Source organism: Drosophila obscura, unplaced genomic scaffold (assembly GCF_018151105.1).
Source record: "Drosophila obscura isolate BZ-5 IFL unplaced genomic scaffold, ASM1815110v1 contig_1, whole genome shotgun sequence".
Classification (NCBI taxonomy): Eukaryota; Metazoa; Arthropoda; class Insecta; order Diptera; family Drosophilidae; genus Drosophila; species Drosophila obscura.
The window spans coordinates 6,314,034-6,331,267 of NW_024542679.1; the positions used below are offsets into that span (position 1 = coordinate 6,314,034).

The 17,234-nt window shown below is 48.1% G+C and overlaps 3 protein-coding genes across 6 annotated transcripts in view; 2 read left to right on the forward strand and 1 right to left on the reverse strand.

Moving 5' to 3' along the window:
• LOC111067494 (supervillin-like) overlaps positions 1-17,234 on the reverse strand; it is a 58,906-nt gene that overhangs the window by 14,020 nt on the left and 27,652 nt on the right. For 3 of the 4 annotated variants that reach the window (XM_041594071.1, XM_041594072.1, XM_041594074.1), the window contains 2 exons: positions 1,903-2,236; positions 1,663-1,818 (listed from right to left, as the gene is read on the reverse strand). In XM_041594071.1, coding sequence (XP_041450005.1) covers positions 1,663-1,818; positions 1,903-2,236 — 490 coding nt within the window. Of the gene's footprint in view, positions 1-1,662; positions 1,819-1,902; positions 2,237-3,551; positions 3,682-17,234 lie in introns of those variants that run through there. The other variant, XM_022356584.2, reaches the window with a different exon arrangement.
• On the forward strand, positions 8,723-10,741 carry LOC111067497 (probable cytochrome P450 4d20). The gene is made up of 5 exons (XM_022356587.2): positions 8,723-9,021; positions 9,078-9,464; positions 9,541-9,610; positions 9,675-9,871; positions 9,941-10,741. Exons 1-5 carry the CDS (start codon positions 8,856-8,858, stop codon positions 10,648-10,650), a joined length of 1,530 nt encoding a protein of 509 aa, XP_022212279.2. The 5' UTR covers positions 8,723-8,855; the 3' UTR covers positions 10,651-10,741.
• Positions 11,406-12,359, forward strand: LOC111067500. Its single transcript, XM_022356590.2, has 2 exons — positions 11,406-11,876; positions 11,936-12,359. The coding sequence occupies exons 1-2, from the start codon at positions 11,460-11,462 to the stop codon at positions 12,290-12,292; spliced, it is 774 nt and encodes a 257-aa protein (XP_022212282.1). The 5' UTR covers positions 11,406-11,459; the 3' UTR covers positions 12,293-12,359.

Genomic DNA, 17,234 nt, shown 5'->3' on the forward strand with positions numbered 1-17,234 from the left:
TGCAACGCCCAACCCACAGCTGCCACCCCGGAGGAGGCCGATGATGAGTAAGCCCCACATGTGGCAGGAGGAGGCGGGGGGGTTTCCAGACGTAATTAAATGTGATTACTTTGTGCAATTCGGGGGGAGTCTGCAGGGCAGGGAAGCAGGCAGAAGACCCGCATAATTATGGACCAGAAGTAACCGTTTAATCAGGCACAACCAAGGGAGAGAGTGAGGGGAACGTGAGTGAGTGAGAGGGGGGTTGGGGAAAAGTTCACTAAACTTCATTTATGGCCCAAAGCTGGCAGCGGCGTCGGCGGCGGCAGCTAATTGACAGTCCAAACGGAATCTGTCGCTGTATCCATGTCTCTGGCATTTTTGCAAGCGGTGCAAGTGCCGCTCTGATATGTGGTCATGCCCATAAAAGATAATAGACAGTTGTTATTTTTGGACATGGGCAGTGAAATTTAACGGCGGAACAACTAGGTTTACTAAACGCCGCCGCTAGTGACATCAAACAACTGCAAGTTTCGTTTTCATTCGAATGAAAGAAATATTTCATTATTATTTTAAATTACTGAAGCTCCTCTGGTGTGGCTTGCCCTCTACATATTCGAACCCCGATTTAAACTTCAATATTTAAAGTTTAAATAGACGCAACAGGCAACAAAGACGCTTGCGGCGGATGTTTATGAAACTGTTTGTCTGGCGCCACTGGCGTCTGTTTGTTGCAGCACAAAAACAAATAGCGCCACTACGGACGGCGGCAATAAATGGAAGCAATAGATTCAGATTGCGTAGCATACTTTTGGGTGTAAGATAAAAAATCAAGCATAAAAGTTGGCGCAATATTCAAATGCCATTACTTTATTGCTTTTGCTGCTCACCGCCTCTAGGATCTCAAAAAGACACCAACCAAATTCCTTTTTAAGTGAAAGTTAATTCTTGGATTTCCTTTTCATGGTTTAAGTTTCCGTTTTTCGATTTTATATACGACAGAAGTAATGTAATTTAATGTAAGTAATGTTTTTAGTTTAGCGAGCGGTTTCTGAGATAAAAGTTGTTTTGATACATTCTCCTCTACCACCAATGAACTACGCGAATCTGCTTAGGATTGTTTACGAAAAGAATCAACGCAATGCCGAGTATGAGCGAGCGCACCTTATCTTTGATATCATAAATCTTTTCTGTGACTCAGGCTGCTCCAAATGCACTCGCACTCGTATATAAGTCACCCCCATTCACAAAACACCCTCCACCACCCCTCCGCCAGTTACGCTGTTTCAATATCACTTGCACTTTTCGTATTATTATTATTATGTCATTGCCGTCAGCTTTAACGCTCTGTTGGCATCATGCCACAACAAGCAAGGCAACGGGAGCATTGCAGAAATAACAACAGAAGAGAGGGGGGGAGGGGGGAGGAAAACACACGAGTCAAATGTGCAGCAAAACGTTAAACGCAAAACAAAACGATTAACAATAAGGAAACACTTTTCACGCAATTGAAATGGGTATCCCAAAGAGATCGAGATCGAGAGATCGGATCCGTTGCGCTCCACAGAGGCACGCATGCGCAGAGCCAGAGGCAGCGGCAGCGCCAGTGGCAGCGGCTGCGGCAGATTCAAGTTTAACCCAGAGACAAAACGGAATGAAAAGTGTAAATGGAAATGAACTCACGTTTACAAAGTTTTCGCGGCGTATATCATCGACTTCGTCGCGCTTCGAGATGCGTTTCCGCCAGCCATCCTCGCCGCTCTTCTGCAGCGCCGCCAGACGATCCGCAATGGAGGTGGTCTTGGCCATCGAAAGTGTGCGCTGATCGGGCCCCATGACCTGGATAAAGGAAAGAAGGCAAAGATCAGGGATTGAATGATTCAAGACATGGCAATGTGGGGTGGGGTGGGGGTAGGGTCTCACCTGGGTCGATGAGCGACGCACGCCTTGCAGAAACTGGGGCAGAGCAGTGGGATTCGATGTGTCTTCTGTTGTTTGCTGCTCCTCAGCTGTCTGCTGCTTATCGCTCGCTGATTGCGATGATTGCTTTGGTGATTCCTTCGCTGACGCTGACGATGTGCTGGGCTGCTGCTCCTCGTGCTCCTCTGCTACATGTCGCAACTTGACGAAACCGCTGCCAAGTGGGGGCAACTGGGGGCCAACGATGCTGCCGCCAATGCTGGGTGGCAGAGGTGCTGCTGCTGCTGGTGCTGCTGATATGCCCGAGTGACTTTTACTTTTTGCAATGAGCGGATTGCTGCAAGAGACGAGACAAACAGAGGGTTAGTTAGAGATGATAGACCGCAGTTGGAGGAGTGTGTGCATAAAGTGTGGCAATTAAGAGTTTCGCGTATCTGCCAGATGCAGATATAAGCAAGATACACTGTGCACCAGAGGCATGCTGCATGCTGCTGCCCAGATTGGACTGCATTAAAAACGTGCGTTTTCCTCAATGGGTTCTCCCATTCCCCGTCCCCGCCCCTTCATCAATAGGGGAAACTCGTGACAAGGCATTTTCCAAGCCACTAATGAGAGAGAGAGAGGTCTCCAGCCTTATTGGGGATCCTCTCCCCTGCAGTAGAATGCACATCCGATCGACAGGCAGCAGCAGCCTTTTATTTCTGCTGAGATTTTAGTTTTTTGCGCCAGAGCCAAAGCCAAAAGTAAACTTTCTCCTTTAATAGGGGTGACCCATACCCAATACCCATACCCAATACCCATCCACATCCACATCCATTGAATGGCCATTTATTAGCCGCGCTGGGCAACAGTACAGTTTTTCCTATAGATGGAAATGGAATTTCCTTCTCCAAATGGCGGCTGCTGCTGCAAGATGGGTTATTGTTATGGCTAGGTCTCATTTTCATTGCCAGCTCCCCACAGGCGGCGGTTAATGAGGCAAGTTGTTTGGTTGGATTTTGGGATTGGTGCCAAACAGAGAGAGAGAGGGAGAGAGAGAGAGAGAGATAATCCTCTGACATTTGAAATATTTATGGTTCGCGGCTTGAGGCATTCCTAGACAGTAGCAACTCGGTCTATGCCATTCTCTCAGTAAATCAAATCAATCACTTGAAGCGATGCGGCTGATCTTTAATCGAATCTAAGCATATTGCTTCAGCACTTCCATTGATCATCTCTGTCGCTGCTCAGAGCTGGTTCTTTGTCTTGCCAGAGATTCAATCCACATATTTCGAAATGCCGCTGCCGCACATTTGTCTGCTGCCGTTATACGATTTTTCACAAAAGTCGCGCCAACTGAATCTCTCGCATTAGTCACCAGCCAACAGACATGGCATGGCATGGCGACATGTATCGGTATATTCTGGATTCTGGATGTTGTATCATTTCCCCCAAAGTTATCTCACAGCGTGAGTCAAGAAGTTGGGGGCCTGGCTTTGACACTTATACCAGAATCTGGTACGAATACGAGTGAGTGTATATTACGGCTTGGCTGGAGTTTTTTTTTTATAGCGACGGCCAACATTTAAGTACCGCTAAGAAACAAGTTCCACTGTTTTCGATGTTTGGCAATGCAAAAAAAAAGGAAAAAAAGAAAAACGAAGCGCACTTACACTTTTACAAGCACTGAGCACGTGGGGTTCTGCAAGCACTGCCAGGGGTTTACTTTACGAGGAGGATAAAGGAGATACAACTGGGCAGCTGGTTTGGCCAGCACTGTTTGCCCTGCGCACGTGGTTTTACAATCACTGCACACGTGTGTGTGGCTTGGGGTTTGGTGAGCACTTAGCGAGCGAAAAAGGCACCGAACTGCACGCGACAACCAATGAAAGACGAATGAGCGCAGATTTTTTGCTGCTGCAGGTCCAAGCATAGGATAGGTGGTCCCAGCAGTGCAGATCCGAAATCCGAAATCCAAATCTGAATCCGAGGCAGAGGCTTCGTTTGCATTTTTGTTGGTGTTTGCATTTTCGTTGGTGTTTTCGGCAGGTATGTAAAAACAAACGAGGCGAGACCTGCTGACAGCTAAATTGCTCATTAATTGGGGAAAATTTTGACAGAAAGACAGACACAGTCCGCGCGCGCGGACAGGCAGCAGCGCGCAAAGTGGTCAAGAGCAGAGAGGATGGCTGGCCAGGTGTTTAAGCCAGTTTAAAACTACCTGAGCCAGCCCAGAGACAGCTGAGAGACTTTGTGTGACACCTTTGTGTCTGATCTTTTTAGTTGCAGGAAAACTCGAAGGAAAATCCATCCTTGCGGCTAAAGTTCAAAGTGGAAACGAAACGAAATCAAAGTAAAAGCTTAACTAATGGAATAATGGAAGTGCGGGGGGGTCAACGGGCTGTGTCTGCGGATTATCTATGGGCCACAGATAGATATGGGTGTGGGACTCCACCCCCACCGGGATTGATAGGTCAAAGTGCAGACACGCGCATGGCTGGCTGCTCCTCCTGGGCTACGCCACGTATTTGGCTATTTGTTTGATAGTTTTAATGCAGTAATTGCCGTTTGGAAACCGTTTAGCAAGCAATTAGTTTGAGTGCTGCCACCATTCCGAGGTGTGGCAAGGAGCTAGCATCTAGCACACCCATTGCCAATGTCCACGTCCACTTTGGTTAGTGTTTGCCCAACAGAATGCCACAGCTGATGGATGTTTTCCCCGATAGTTTCCCTTAAGTGGAATGTATGTGCAGTTTGGCCAACATCCCCCCCAAGTATCGCTGTTCGGAGAGCTCGTATCTCACATGTTTTGTAATTGAATCTTTCTCTGATGCGATGCCGTAATTATAAATTTCTTTTGGCCAACAAAAAGTGAACGCGAAACGGCGACCGATACGGAGACTGAGAGTGATCACGCGATCACCTCAGCTCAGCTCTGTGTGCGGCGCAATGCGGCAGAGCAGCAGGCCGCCTAATGATATAACAAAATGAATTGTTTTATAAACTATTTGGCGCGGCATAAATGATTGCACGCCACACATCGCCATCGTGGTGGTGTCGGGGAGGAAGATGGCTCTGCAGATGGCTCTTTATGAGCAGCTCGCACGGCATCTATCTCCCAGCCTAATGGAGTTGTATGTAGTGCCTCGTAAATGTACAGATTCGTTTGAGGTATTGAAAATTTATGCAAGCCAAAAGACTTGTTGCATCTCCAGCAACGTGGAATGCCAAATGCGAATGGGCAATCTTTGCTTTTGGAGGGTCGCGGCGCTGTCATTGGCATTGCTCTCTGTGTCAAGTACTTGGGGGGCAAGAAATAGCAATAAATCAAGGTTCGAGCGGTGTTCGAGGAAGGTTAAAGCCGCAACTCAAGCAAATTAAATCGTATATATGTATATACGCACATATAAATGCACAGCTCACAGCTAATAATATTTAAACGTGATATATGTACATATCTGCAGGCCCCTACAGAACCGCAAATAAAAGTCAAGCGGATGGGATCGTATGGCAGCAGCAGAGGGCACATGAATCTCTCAGGTGGCATCAGGAATATCAGAGGAAAAGAAGGGCGAAAGATGAGGGGGCCCCTCAAGATAATATGACGCGTCACTATGAGTCCCCAAGTAAGCAATAAATCGACTTATGCAACTCCACAGACAAGAGATTTGCTTTGGCAAACCTCTCAAGTGCCTGCAATTTTCGGTTAAAGAGAGAGAAAGAGAGAGGGAAATGACTCGAGTGACAATTACTCACAAAGGCGCCAAACAATTTACTAAGTGAGTGAGCAATGGAAGAGTCTAATGAAGATTTCAAACAATGGAATGGAGCACAGCAGAGCGAGAGAGAGATTCCAGAGATGGCAGAGATCGCAGCAGAGATTCAAGTTTGGGGGGGGAGGGCAGGGGCAACTCTATGAAGATCGCGCTCCAACTCTTCACTTTCCCACGCCGCACTGACACGAGGGGAGGTTCGGACGGCGGTGGTAATGATGCAAAATTACAACGTCAACATGGGCTTACAACGTGGCTGGGATTCACTCTGGTTTTAAATCGTTTTACACGGTATTCCAAGAGTGGTTAAGGTATATTAAATGCGCTGGGTTTTAGTCATAATAAATAATAGAAATACTAGAAAATAATGCTTCAAATTTTATAAAAGAAAACACTTCAGAATTCCAATCGAAATACCAAAAATACAAAATATTTATTAAATTAATTTAATTTTATTTTATTTTAATTTTAATTTTTAATTTAAATTTTGGATCAGAAATATAACATCCAAAAAAGCTTAAAAAAATACTTTGAAATTAGCAAGGGATAATTTAATGGTTCACTCTAGAGTTTGCTTTTGCTTTACTGTGGCCCCTCGAGATTTCATTAGTCACTGACCCTCTGCCATTGTCCCCCAAGCCAGAGGTTTTTAGTTAAAATAGTTGCCAACATTTATGTTTTGTTCGGTGTTTTTTTTGGCGAGTGCTGCTCTGGGTTAAAAGTCGCAGTCAGTGCTTCACCTCAAGTTCAAGGTGTTGTCGTCGTCGCCTCGTCTGTTAATAGATTAGCTCTGTTAGTCACATCTACTACTCGTCTGTATGTACTTAATATTGTGTGTGTTATGTTGGGGCACATTCGAGTGTTGGCTACTTTGCTGCCTCAACATTCATTCATTCCATTTCATTCAGCCAGTCAGCTGATTTTTGTTATTTTACGGGCAGGCGCAGTGCTGCAGACACGTGCTGTCTGCAGCAACCCCTCTGTTGGAGTGGCCTCCACCCTCCTCCCGCTACGCCTCTCCCCCCCCATTCGGTGCATACCAGACATGTTTTTCTATACCATTTACGCCGGTTGTCCGGGGCAACCCGAAAAAGCCGAATGGAAATACGCGTCAAAACAAAACTCTCTTCTTTGTTCCCATTGTCGATGAGGCGGGGAGGAGGCAGAGGATTTGCTGTCGATGAGGAGGAGTTAGCTGTGGGATGATATGGCAGTTGGTTTCAGTTCCTCCACCCCGCCCACAAAGTTGAGTGACTCCCCCTCTCACCACCTGGCTAGACGACAGATATCGTACCTCAGCTCAAGAGAAGTGCGGTGGTGACTGCAGCAGCGGAAGCAGGAAACATGCGTTTTTTTTCGGCAAAACAAACAAAGGAAACCAAGAAACAAAACCCCCTCCCCGCCGCCACTTCATCTTTAGCCCCAGTCTGTGGCTGGATGGCTCGATGGGGAGCTGCTGTTAGCCTTGGCTGCACATGGCTAGGAGTAAGGGGAAGGCTCAGCTCTCTTGAATGGGTTTTTCGTTCTCCGTGGGGTTGCATTTCGGCTACTACGTGCCTGTCACTGGATTTCCTCGAGTTGTTGTTGTTGTTGGGGGCCTGGGGCGTGGTGCTTATTGATTGATATCCGGGCGGGACTCTTTTACTGGTACTGGGTACTGGGCACTGGGCACCGGGGTTTTTCCAGTTTTGTGGGTCCCGCATAATTACCTTTTGAATGTTCCAAATCCAACCACAACAATTTTTTTTAATTCATCTTTTATTTTTTTTAGGCTTTTTGATTTTCCCTGGGAACAACGTGAGTCAACGTTTTTCTATCATTTCTCTGTGTGTTTTTTTTTTTCTTTCATTCTTATAGATATTATGACGCTGCCTCCCGTTTACCGTTTTCTGTTCTACGTTTTACGTTTTCTGTTTTCCGTTCTGTTCAGCGTCATAGAAGTTGCCTTTTAGCGTCTCTTTTCTTTTTTTTTCTTTTTTCTTTTCTTTTTTTCTATCTGTGGATTTTGACATTTTGACAACTTGTTTTGGGTTCTTTGGTTGTTTGTCTTAGCCAGAAAGAGAGCCAGAGCCCGAGACAGAGCCCGAGCCCACCGCCGTAACAATGGAAAGCATGTGCGGATGTCATTCGAGTGCCCTAATTGACCGCCAAAGTGAATGTACTTCTTGGCTTTGTTTTGTCTCTGTCTGCAGCGTCAGCGGCGGCGGCAGCGTCGGAGTTGTGGAACTTTGCCTCAACTCCAATGAACTCTGCCGTGAAGTTCAACGAGGTAGCAGCTACAAGAACTACTACTCCGGCAATCGCTATGGCAAAAGTCCATTCAACTGCCGCCTGCCGCCTGCCGCCTGCCGCATGTCGTGTCGCCTCGAGTCGCTCCGATTGTCACAGCTGTTTAGGCTGAAGCTTCTGCTGCAGCATGAGAATCTGAAGAGTCAAGTGCTCGTGTCGTGTCTTGCGGCAGATGCGTTCTGCTACTGTTTCCTACTGTTGCCACAGCAGCAGCACTCAATCCATGTCATCCCAAGGGTTAGTCTGCTGCATAAATTTATACCTGTTAATTGCTGCCTGATTGAGAGCCTTGTTCTAAGAGGTTTCGTAATCATTTCTAATAAAAATGATCATCATAGATTTAAATGCAAATGCCTCTGTTTGATTACATTGTTCGCAGATACTAATATTGATGAAAACCTGATCTCATCGCTGTTTGTTGTTGAAAAAAAAACCAACTCGTAAATGAAACTTATACTTCGTTGCATTTTAATTATCGCATATGTATATAAAACTATTTGTGCGACGGGCGGGTACTCGTTCTGGTTGTCCGATTGGAGCCCGCGTTTTTTGTTTGTATGCAAAAGTCGAACTTTGAAGCTTCAAATAAACGCCATACGAATGTTTGCAATGTTTTTTGCTTACTTAAACCAGTTCTACACAGCTACAGAGAGCCATGTCCGATCAGACATTGAGCGAGAGAATCGCATTCTATATATTTGAGTTTCAAAAACTAAACTAAAAAAAAAACTCTGTCGCTTCGCACTTGGCGCTTGGCTGGTCAAGCGCGGTCTCTTATCATCGAACAACAGCGGACGGGCGGCGGCAGTTCAACGCGACACTCGACGGCAGACACAACGCAACAGGCACTGGCTCTGGTCTCTGATCTCCATCTCTAGCTCTAGCTCTAGCTCTGATTCGGATTCTCTGTTTGTAATGTTGCTGCTGACCCTCGCCATTGCAGCTCTGGCATTGCTCCTCAGCTGGGACTTTATGCGCAAGCGCCAGCGTGTGGCAACCTTCAAGAGGTCCAAGATCTCTGGCCCCCTGTCGCTGCCTATACTGGGGAATGGCCTGCAGGCCCTAAGCCTGGGAGCAGACAGTAAGTAGTGGCGAGAAATCCACTTGAGCAAAGGAATACAGCCGTGGCCTTTGCAGACATCATCGACTGGGTGGGTGAATCCTTTCGTATCTATGGCAAAACCTTTCGCATGTGGATACTGGGCGAATCGCTGGTCTACACCAAGGATCTGAAGCACTTCGAGGCCATTCTGGGCAGCACCACGCTCCTGGAAAAGGGACAGCTCTACAAGTACCTGCGTCCCTTCCTCAACGATGGTCTGCTCGTCAGTGTGGGCAAAAAGTGGCACGCGAGGCGCAAGGTCTTCACGACTGCCTTCCACTTTAATGTGCTGGAGCACTATGTGTGCATAATGGACAGGCATAGTGCAGTGATGGTGCAGCAGCTCCGGGAGGTGGCTGATGGCGAGACGGCTGTGGATATGCTGCGATTTGTCTCACTGGCAGCCCTGGATGTCATCACGGGTGAGTGCATGCCACTGATCACTGATCCCTGGAGATCCTAATGGTTTGACTTGGTTTGGTTCGATCCCTCATTTAGAGGCCGCCATGGGGGTGCAAGTGAATGCCCAAAGCGATCCCAAGTTTCCCTACGTTCAGGCGCTCAAGAGGTACGTTCCGTAATCGCCTTTTTGGTTGATCTCTCGCCTGATCTCTCTCCATTCCCGTTCGTAGTGTCGTGAACATCCAATCTGATCGCATGTTCAAGTTCTCGCAGCGTTTCGACTGGCTCTTCAGTCGCACCTGCCCCGTGCTGCACTGCAAGCTGCTGGGGGATATTCGCATCATGCATGACTTCACCGACAAGGTCATACGCGAGCGGCGCGCCACAGTGGAGCAGGCAAGGGCCGACGGCAGCTACAGGCCGCTAAGTAAGTGGATCTACATCACACATCTAGGGGAACAATCAATCATGGCTCTGAGACGCTTTCCACACACAGGTCTGGGGGATCCCGAGGTGGGTCGCAAGGCGCAAATGGCTCTGCTGGACATCCTGCTGCAGGCAACCATCGATGGGCATCCCTTGAGCGATGCCGATATACGCGAGGAGGTGGACACCTTTATGTTCGAGGGCGATGACACCACCAGCAGTGGCGTCTCCCATGCCCTCTACTCCATTTCGCGACATCCCCAAGTGCAGGAGCGGATCCACACGGAACTTGTACAAGTTCTGGGCAACGATCGCTCCACTCCAGTCACCCAATCGAAGCTGCAGGAGCTCAAGTATCTCGAGTGCGTGATCAAGGAGACGATGCGACTGTATCCCCCCGTGCCGGCCGTCGGCCGATACACCACCAAAGAGCTACAGATCGGCGCACAGACGATACCCGCCAATACGAGCATCTACCTGGTGCTCTACTTTGCCCATCGCGAGGCGGAGTACTTCCCCGATCCGCTCGCCTTCAAGCCGGAGAGGTTCCTGAACGCAGTCTCCGAGGATCGGGAGACCTTCGCCTATCTGCCGTTCAGTGCGGGCCCCAAGAACTGCATTGGCCAGAAGTTTGCGATGCTCGAGATGAAGGCGCTGATCAGCAAGGTGCTGCGATACTACGAGCTGCTCCCCCTGGGATCAGACGTCAAGCCCATGATGAACTTTATCCTGCGTTCGCCCTGTGGCATTAATGTGGGCTTGAAGCCCAGAAAACCCTAGGAATTACCATGGGTGTAGGTGTTGGTGGGGTTTTGTGATATCTAGTTTAAGTTTTAACACCATTTAAGACGGTAATAAAAAAACTATTTACATATATGCAGGCTTATATTTATAGGTGGGTTTAGTCATCCCCACACACATTTTATTACATCCTCCCCCGCGCCACTCGAGGGCGCAATGCGACTGCTCATCCGGCGGCGCCTCAGCGAAAAAAAAAGATTCTATCAATATTTACAGAGATATTATAAAATTAGACCCTCAAGCAAACAGAAAATATATGTGAGAGGGCAGCCAACGCTATCTCTCTGCTCTGACTTGACTGTGGGGCAGGGGTTTGCCTTAGGATAATATTTAATGGCTACCTAGAAGCTACCGCCCCCCAACTTCCCAATGGAGAGGCTTTCCCTTTCCCTCTGGCAGAATGCATTTGAGTTGGAAATAAATCCATAAAAAAAGAGAGAGTTTCAATGCTCCGTTTATCATTTGCTTAGAACTGTACAATTTATTTAAATGTTTCCTTTCGAATGTTTCTCTGTGGTTTATCTTTCGAGGGAGTCCAAAAGATAATGCGGCAACAGCAATTATTGCAAAGCAAAGCCAAGCAGATTGCAGATAAGCATTAGCATCGCGAAAAGGAAATCACATAACCACGGGGATGGTGACGGGGATGGAAACGGGGATGGTGACGGGGATGGTCGTTATCATTCCTCGGGATGTCATCATCCGGCCGTTTGTCGGGCGTATAAAAAGAGGTAATGCGCCAAAACTAGATCAGTAGTCTCCCATCCAACCTGCTGCTACCGTGAAATATGTCTGCTGCTTCTGGTGTCGCCTCCCTGCTGCTGCTGCTGGTCTGCGGTGCTGCAGTGCTTTTGGCTCCCTCCGCGGAGGCCATCAGCCGGCCACTGCCACCGTATGTGGGCCTGCCCACGCAGGATGGCCTCACCCATCTGTTCCTCAACTCCCGGGTGACACGTCGCGATCCCCTGGCCTCGGTGGCCTGCTTTGGCGGCTACATTGGCGAGTCCAATCAAATCGCCGAGGTCTACAGTGCCAATTACAGCGTCTGCGCCAAGGAGGCGCAAAACTCGCGCAAGGGCATCGATAGCGACTTCATACCCACCCGCAGGACCATCGAACGGTCAGCGGGGCGAGTGTGCGAGGATCTAAGGAAGTGCAACCGCATCAATGGCACCCTGGACTCCTTCAACTGTCACGCCACTGTGGTGAGTGCTTCCAAAGAGAGACGTTCCAGTTCCCCCCCTTCTAACTGGATTCCCATTAGGGCTCCAACAACACCGTTGCCACGTACAGCATCTCGGGGAATGCCTCAGAGTCCGCCAGCCTGCTGCAGGAGCGCTATCGTGTCGTGGAGCTCTCCCATGAGCAGTGCATCCACAAGGCCGAGCGGCGCTATGTGGAGGCCACCGCCACCAACTACAACTATCTGCAGGCCTGTCTGGATGGCCGAGTGAAGCCCAAGCCGATGCCCGTGCCCACCACCAGCTCCTCCACGAGCACCTCAACGACCACCACCACAACCACAACGACTACGGAGGCGCCCACCACGGAGCCACCCACCGAGGGGCCGCCCTTCAATGTGGAGGATCAGTTTAAGCAGCTTTTAAACTTGTTAAACTAATGTTACGCTCGGGTCTAAGAAGGATTCGTCTTCCCCATTAAAGAGTGAAAACAGTTTGCAGCAGAAAGAGGAAAGGCAAAGAGGCGATGGCAAAGGACAATCCTTGGGTAAACATTCGAAACAGGATATTTCCACCCCGTTTCTGGGCAAATGAATTAACCCCCAACAGGCACCCTTCTGCTGGGGTTGCAGCAGTTTCAAATTTCGCAAATGGCAAAAATGAAAGCTAATTCTTTTCCGCATTTCCCCCCCGCTTTTGGTCAGCGCTAACTGGCAGTTAATCTTTTTTAACCCATACTTTAAAGTTGAAGCAACTGTCGCTGCCTGCTGTCTGCTGCTCCACTCGTAGACTGCGTGATTGATGGATTGGATCTGTGGAAGAAAGGTCTTAGGCGGGGCTGGGGGGCACTGGGGCAACAATCTTCCGCTTTCAGCACCTTCCACGCCACACACGGAAGTATTTATGATTAATGTTGAAGAGCTATTGGAGTGGCAGCCACCATTTGAGGCATAATTCAGCTCAGATCGATCGCGAGATCTGCAGCACAAATAATTCACCATTTATGGGCAATGAAAATCAAAGTGGAACCAGAACCAGACGAAACCTGTAGAACCATTGAAGCTATGCCAACGCCGCCGCCGCCGCACTCAACTCGTGGAGTAGAAGGTGCCACAACCTTCTTTGCTGGTCTGGCAAACACGTTTTGGCTTTTATGGATTGTTCCACTACCTTTTACGGGCGGCAACTGCTTCTGCTTCTAGCCATGAAATGTATGTCTCTCTCTCTTGTAGGGCCTGGCAAAGACAAAGACAAAGACCTGACCATACATGACCAAACACCTGTTTGTAGCTTTGCAGCAAGTGCCTCATTTATCACAGCAATTGGCGCTGGCAAGGGGCACAGGTATTCTACCTATTTGTAATTCTTGGAATGCGATTGCATCCAATCCAATCTCGACTCGAATGCGTTTTATTGCTGTTCAAATTGTTGTGCCAGCCAAAGAGAGGGAGTGGCCGCCGCCGCGGCCTTCTTGATTTCTAATTTATTTTTTCAGCTTTTCTATTGCTGCCTGCAAAAACTAATTAAAATGCAACTTGTGGCAAGGTGTTTACGATGTGGGCTCACTTCTGGCTGTTTAATTGTTAGAGAAATTCCCCATGGAATGTGGCAGCATGGGGCAGAGTGCGGGGAGTGGCAGCCAGGTGGCAGAGTTCCCGCAGAGATTATGCCACAGATGAATGAAAGGTGATAAAAGTTGGCTAATAAACATAAGTACAGAGTACAGCAATCTACACTCTGCTACTCTCGCTCTATCTCTATAGCTCTTGCTCTATCTATTTTCTCTTATTTGTTTTGCAATTATAAAAATTTAATTGATTTGACCAAAAGTCAGCGCTAAAACATTATTCATTTGTCACTGGAGAGGCATTCTCCATGCATCGTTAGATCCGGGAATACTTTGGTTCTGGCACGTATGACCCCCATAGGAGACGCCACAATTTACGCGCTTCATTGAGCTTTGGCTTTGGCTGTGCCTCCGCCGAGACCCTCCTCCTCTCCGTTTCTAGTTCTGCATCCATGCATGTCGAAAAAAAAACGCTGAAATCTGAGGCTTGTCAACGGGCCAACACAACAGATGATCAGCAGGCAGGCAGGCAGGCAGGCGGAGGCACCTCCGCGAAATATTATGTATAACCAAACGAGTTTTACCCCTCGTGAACTTTTCATTTTCATTTGGAGGGGAACAGCAAATTGGGGAAATGTGTTAATAAAACGAGAGAGAGTGTCGCGAGAGAGAGACAGAGAGAGAGAGAGAGAGTCTCTCGAAGAGACTGAGAGGCAAAGAGCGAAAGAAAGAGTGTAGAAAAATGCTCAATAAATATTTGAAAATATTTTGCATAAATTAAATGGCAAACCAAAAGGAGGCTATGGCTGACAGTGTGGCCAAAAGCAGGAGGCGTTCGCCGACAGTGTGGTCATAAGGAAGGGGGGGCAGGCCAGGCAGAGGGGCGCAAGCGGCCTGACAGTGTGGCCAATTAAGGCAAAAGCTGCAAGTGCGATGTGGCGTCGTCGAGTGTCGCCCGAAAACAGAAACAAAGAAAAATATGTGGACAAAAATTTAAAGTTTTCCATACTGAGGATTCGAATGGGTTTTGGTACCCTTGCGTGGATCTATAGATCTATTGAAAATTACCAAAAAAAAAGTAATGATTCATTTATGGCAATAAAAATTTCGCTTATTTGCAAGAGTTTTTGTCGTCTTTCTTCTGCTCATCAAAGTTGTCCAAAGTTCTCACTCACTCTCCCTCCCTTCTATTTACAGGGTATTTGACCAAGCTGTACGTAAAACTAGTTTGCCTGCAGCTTAAACAAAAACAACAAAAAAAACAAAACAAAAACAAAACCAACAAAAAAAACTAAAAAGCGCAGAAAAGGAAATCGTCGCTGGTCGCTGGTCGGCGGTCGTCGATCGATCTTGTTGTTGTTGTTGTTGCTATCGTAGCCTGCCTTTTAAGGCTCTTTGGCGTTGCGTGTATGTTGCGCATGCGTCCCCCTTGTTGCCCCCCTTATGCCCGACTTGTGTGTGCTATCAATTTCAGTGTCTGTCTGTCTGTCTCTCTTTGTGTTTGTGTGTGTGTGTGTGTGTGTGTGTGTGTGTGTGTGTGTGTGTATCTGTGTATTCAGGTCATTCGCATTTTCACATTTTAAGGCGGTTTTCGGTTTTTGCATGTTGATTTTTCTTAAGATCTTTGCCATCGGAGGACGCCTGCGCCGTGGTCTGCCGTGTGGACTGCACTTGCTGCATTTTTTTTTCTGAAAACTTTTACTCCGATGGAGGAGCCGGTTGGATGTCGTTCCCCAGCCTCCCAGTCTCTCTCTCTGCCTGTGGCTTGGACGTCTTGGCCATGTTTGAGATGGCAGGAACCGCCTCCCCCTGGTCGCTCGCTTGAGGGTAGAAGCCACCGCCTGTTGGCCTGGCCTGTTAATGGGTAATGGCATGTTGCTCGCTGCTTTGATGAAGCGATTTTTGCTTTGTTTGTTACTTAATTGCGCCAAAGTCATTAATAATCGATTAACAATATATGGCAGAGGCCAAGAGGCGGGCAAGAGGCTGGAGGCTGGGGCAGGAGGCAACGCCTGACAGGAAGTGCCACAGAGAAGGAAATGCAGTGGAGAACTTCCTGTGGGTGCTTTCTGCTGGAATTTGGGTTGCCGCTTGCCCCGAGTGGAAGCCGGAATTCCTTAGACATCTATCATCGGATCTGTCCTCCCATTTCTGTGGCTAACTGTCAGGCTGTCTGTCTAGCGCTGAGCACACTTGCCACACGGTGCAACAGGTGTCTAATTGATTGACTGACTGACAGACAGACGACAGTCGTCGCTGGCAAAGATGGGATGCTTGTTGGCGGGGAATGGGGATGGGGATAGTGATGGGAACCCCATGGCCCAAACAATGCCATTCAATATATCAAAAGGCAAACATTTTATTGTTTTGTCACTGGGGGAAATCGATAGTTGTGGGGATAGTTGGAGGCAAACGAACGAAGGGAAATGTCAGGCATGCCCTGAATATATCAAGGAAGCTTCACCAGACAAGACAAAGGAAATTGAATAACCACAGACACCACACACAGGCACAAGCGGTGATGGGGCGGAGATGGAGCTGTAAGATGGAAGGAGGCACTACAAGATGAAGCTGCAAGATGCAGATGGGGACGGGGGAGGGGCAGGAAGGCACACCGAAGATGCATAGACCCCGAAGACTGCAAAGCTGAAATAATAAATGCCCAATGATGATATCTATGACGCGGGGCAGACAGACAACAGACAGACAGACAAAGGAAGCCAAAGCCACCAGGCAGCAGGCAGCAGGCAGCACGGCACAAAGAGCTTCACAGTACACAGATGGAGGAGGGCAGGACTGCTCTCCACTTTGCATGAGGCATGTGGAGGCATGGGGCAGTTCCAGTTGCAGCTGCAGATTTATGAGCGCTTGTCAGACAACAAAAGTTGCAAAATACAAGGATGCAGCAGCAGCAGCAGCCACCAGTCAGAGAACTTTGTCCGAAATGAGTTCATTGCACGGATGGGTTAGCCACAGGAGAGGAGTAGCGAGTGTCCACCTCCACCTCCTCATCCTCCTGCCCCTGGCACATAGTCTGTGCCCCACAGCTAATGAGTTGTCAACTCTGGCTGCCAGCAGCGTATTTGCAGCCAGACAGACAAAAGTGCAAATACTCCACAAATGCAGCCTCTGTGCCTCGCGAGGATTTGCATTATCCTGTGGGGTTTGTTGACTTTCGCACAAGTGTCAAAGTCAATGTCGCGCGGGAACTCAGAGAACTAAAAGGAGAATGGACTCGCGAGTCGCGACTAAGCAGAGCATGGACTACGCCTCCGTCTAAGCGGAGAATGGACTCGCGACTAAGTCTAGCCGTCAGACTAGTGACAGTGATAGTTTAAGTGCATCTCATTACAACTTTTTTTGCTGATCCTAGAGCCATGCCAGCCACTCCTCTCCGTATTCCCACCCCACCCCATCCTATTCCTCCTCCTTTGGGGATGAGTCAAACGACGACTCACGCTTCCGCTTGGGGCCATAAAAAATGGCTGCTAAATTTATGGCTATTACAGTTTCAGTTTCAGGCATTAAAAGGAAGCAAATGACCAAAAAAAATGTCTCACAATCAAAATAGATGTAGATAGAAAATTAAGTCAGCGCCAATAAAACTGTAACTGGCAACGATTCATAGTGAAGCTCAAACTGGGCGACAGTGCTCTTAAGACTGTAATTTATAGGAGAACTAAAGAATATAACTTTAACTCCAATATAATTAAAACTATGATTCATTTCGTCTCTCATGAGTCGTCCCATCGCAATCCACGCCCTGACATTCGCCTCTCCTTCTAATTCCAAAAGTTTCTCTATTTTCAGAGAGC

Coding starts and splice junctions, on each gene's coding strand:
- LOC111067497 (XM_022356587.2), top strand. CDS start 8,856: ATGTTGCTGCTGACCCTCGCCATTGCAGCTCTGGCATTGCTCCTCAGC. Junction 9,465..9,540: donor AGCCCTGGATGTCATCACGG/GTGAGTGCATGC, acceptor TCCCTCATTTAG/AGGCCGCCATGGGGGTGCAA. Junction 9,611..9,674: donor TACGTTCAGGCGCTCAAGAG/GTACGTTCCGTA, acceptor TCCCGTTCGTAG/TGTCGTGAACATCCAATCTG.
- LOC111067500 (XM_022356590.2), top strand. CDS start 11,460: ATGTCTGCTGCTTCTGGTGTCGCCTCCCTGCTGCTGCTGCTGGTCTGC. Junction 11,877..11,935: donor TCAACTGTCACGCCACTGTG/GTGAGTGCTTCC, acceptor GATTCCCATTAG/GGCTCCAACAACACCGTTGC.